General features: G+C 58.5%; 1 protein-coding gene across 1 annotated transcript in view; it reads left to right on the top strand.

Moving 5' to 3' along the window:
- Positions 1-103: 103 nt before the first annotated feature.
- LOC123151710 (GDT1-like protein 4) overlaps positions 104-2,663 on the top strand; it is a gene marked incomplete at its 5' end in the record, with an annotated part of 5,330 nt that continues 2,770 nt past the window's right edge. The window contains 4 exon segments of the mRNA XM_044571376.1: positions 104-172; positions 278-400; positions 527-625; positions 714-786. Coding sequence (XP_044427311.1) covers positions 104-172; positions 278-400; positions 527-625; positions 714-786 — 364 coding nt within the window.

The raw sequence follows: 2,663 nt of genomic DNA, 5'->3' as shown, positions 1-2,663 counted from the left end.
CCCTCACCCACCCCCCGCGGGCGTCGCCTCTTCCCCGTTTGCCGGCTGCCGAGCCCCCCCTCCGACTCCGGGCGCGTGGCTGATTTTGTTTCCCTCTCTTCAGTTTCAGGGCGCGCACGATGCCGCCGCCGGCAACGCCACCACCACGCGCCGCCTCGACCGCCGCACCAAGGTCAGTTCACACCGTACGCGCTGCGCCCTGGTTTTGGGAGCTCACTTGTTGTTGGTCTCACCGTCTCACACAAAGGCCTCCCATGCCTGTTCTGTTGCTTCCCAGATGTTCTTCCACACGGCACGCGGCGTCATCGGCGGCGGAGGCGACGCCGGCGTCGAGCAGGAGTCCGAGCTGGGCCTCTTCGACGCCTTCTTCGCCAGCCTCTCCATGATTCTCGTCAGCGAGGTGGGCTGCCATTTCTCTGATACAAATGCAGAAATGCTACCACTCCAGTATTTCTGAATTGCCCTCCTGCCTACTGTTTATGTTCTTATTACCGGGTGCTGTGTGTTCATGCTTTGCTGGGTAAAGATTGGCGACGAGACGTTCATCATTGCGGCTCTCATGGCGATGCGGCACCCCAAGTCGACGGTACTCTCTGGTGCGCTGTCGGCGCTGGTTGTCATGACGGTATGTGGAACCGCAGCATCTGTTTGTTTGGCAGAATAGGATTGCAGTTTAGTGTTAATTACTCCTGCTGCGTTCTGTGCTGTTTTAGGTACTATCAACTGGGCTTGGCAGGATCGTTCCGAACTTGATATCGAGGAAGCACACTAACAGCGCAGCAACTGGTATTGACTTATCTGATTGTTAGCATGATGTCCATTGATTCTTCAAGCTGGTCTGAGGTTTTAGGAGTAGTAGATTTATATTGTTTTTTGAGGAATCACCGGGGGGAGAGATCTCCCACCTGAATATATTGCTCAAAAGCGGCCAAAGCCAAGAGTTACCTCTTAGGCTTGGCTGGTCCAGTTTATGAGGAAAACCGGATTGAAAACCTAAACAAGCTGGCCCGTTTATGAGGAAAACCGGAGCAAAAACCGTGCAAATAGCAAGGCTAAAGGAAGAAGAGAGAAAAAAGGATGCCCAAAACAAGGCACGCCTAGCTAGCAGACACAGGGCCAACGCCATGAAAGCCAAGTAGATGTGGGGTGTCGTCAAGGGATCACAATACTAGAACTTTGCAAGGAACCTAACGCACCGCACTAGCGTGCGCACCGAGCCCCACGGCACAACTCAGGAGCATCGACCATCAACGAGTGCCATAAACACGAACCTTGACTGGGAGCTCCGCCATGAAAAACTCAGGACGATTAGCAAGTTGGGGAGGCAACTTGCGCCATCAATGAGCAAAGATGAACCGAGACATCACCAAGAGCACGAAGCTCGCCGCAACACATGGGAGAGTCTTGACTATGCAGAGCAACAAAGGCGATACTCCTTCACAAGGGGAAAACAGATGGCTGCTCTGCGGCACCAAAGGTACCGCCGCCGACCCCCAAAGAACACCACCAAACAGCCACCGTCGACCCCAAACGGCCGCACCACCACCACCACCACCATCTCCGCAGCGAACAACACACACACACACACACACAACAACCATGCAAACCCCAAGATGATGCCTTCAAGAAGGGCTACGACGCTGGTTGCGTCGCCATCATCCGTACCAGGAGAACCTGGACTAGGGGTTTCCCTCGGGGAGCCGACAAAGAGGGTAAAACAACATGACAACGATGTCTCCAAGAAGATTAGCGGCGCCCACAGGTGTCGCCATCGCCGGCTCCAGATGGAGCAAGGCTTTCACCATAGTTGATCAGACAACCTCTCGACGGACTGGTTGAGTGACAAGGGTTGCTCACCTGCACCACCACAAAGGGCTATTGCAGCGCCGCCACCGCTGCACATAGCCAGATCTAGACCACTGCATCGAATCCATCCATTGACGAGGAAGCACCACGAGCCGCCGCAACCAACCGCACCTCACGGCGACCACCAACGGCCAAACTTCAGCACTAGACTCCAGATCCACCAGTGGTCGTCCGGATGCAGGGCCACCAGGCGCAGCGCGAGCCGCCGTGCCTTGCTGAGCACCATGCCGACAAAGAGCAGAGGAACGCTGCCCAAGGCCAAGAACCACCATGGTTTCGAGCTGCAGCCATACATCAGTCACGCACCACGCGCCACTGCGTGCCTGCCGGAGACCAGATCCGTTGTACACAAGGCAAGAAGCTGTCTTTCCATGCCCAACCCTCCGTCTGCTGCACACAGCCTAAGCTCCCAGCAGCGAGCCGCCACCTCGCTGCTGAGCAGCAGCCACCACTGCGCCTCGAGGCGCCAGAATGGAGGCATCGTGTCTGGATCCCCGACCTATCTGGTCGGCGAGAACCAAGGCCAGCCCCGGCCGCGCGCAGCAAGACCCAGCAGCCACCCGCCCCGAGGCGGTGCCCGTGGCAGGCCGTGCGCATGGATCCAGGTGCGTCGGCCAGATCTGCCGACGGGACGCAGCCACCGCTCCCGCAGCATCCACCACGGGACCCGAAGACGCGCGGATCCAGCCCATCCGCGTCGGCCGCCGCCGGCCACGCCTCCAGCTGGGCCGCTGCCCGCGCACCCTCGCCGCCGCGAACGGCGCATCTCGTCCTGCGCCCATGGGGCGCCCCTGCGT

Source organism: Triticum aestivum, chromosome 7A, assembly GCF_018294505.1.
Source record: "Triticum aestivum cultivar Chinese Spring chromosome 7A, IWGSC CS RefSeq v2.1, whole genome shotgun sequence".
Lineage (NCBI taxonomy): Eukaryota > Viridiplantae > Streptophyta > Magnoliopsida > Poales > Poaceae > Triticum > Triticum aestivum.
Note: the sequence above shows the minus strand (reverse complement) of the source record. Positions and strands in the feature narration are given on the sequence as shown.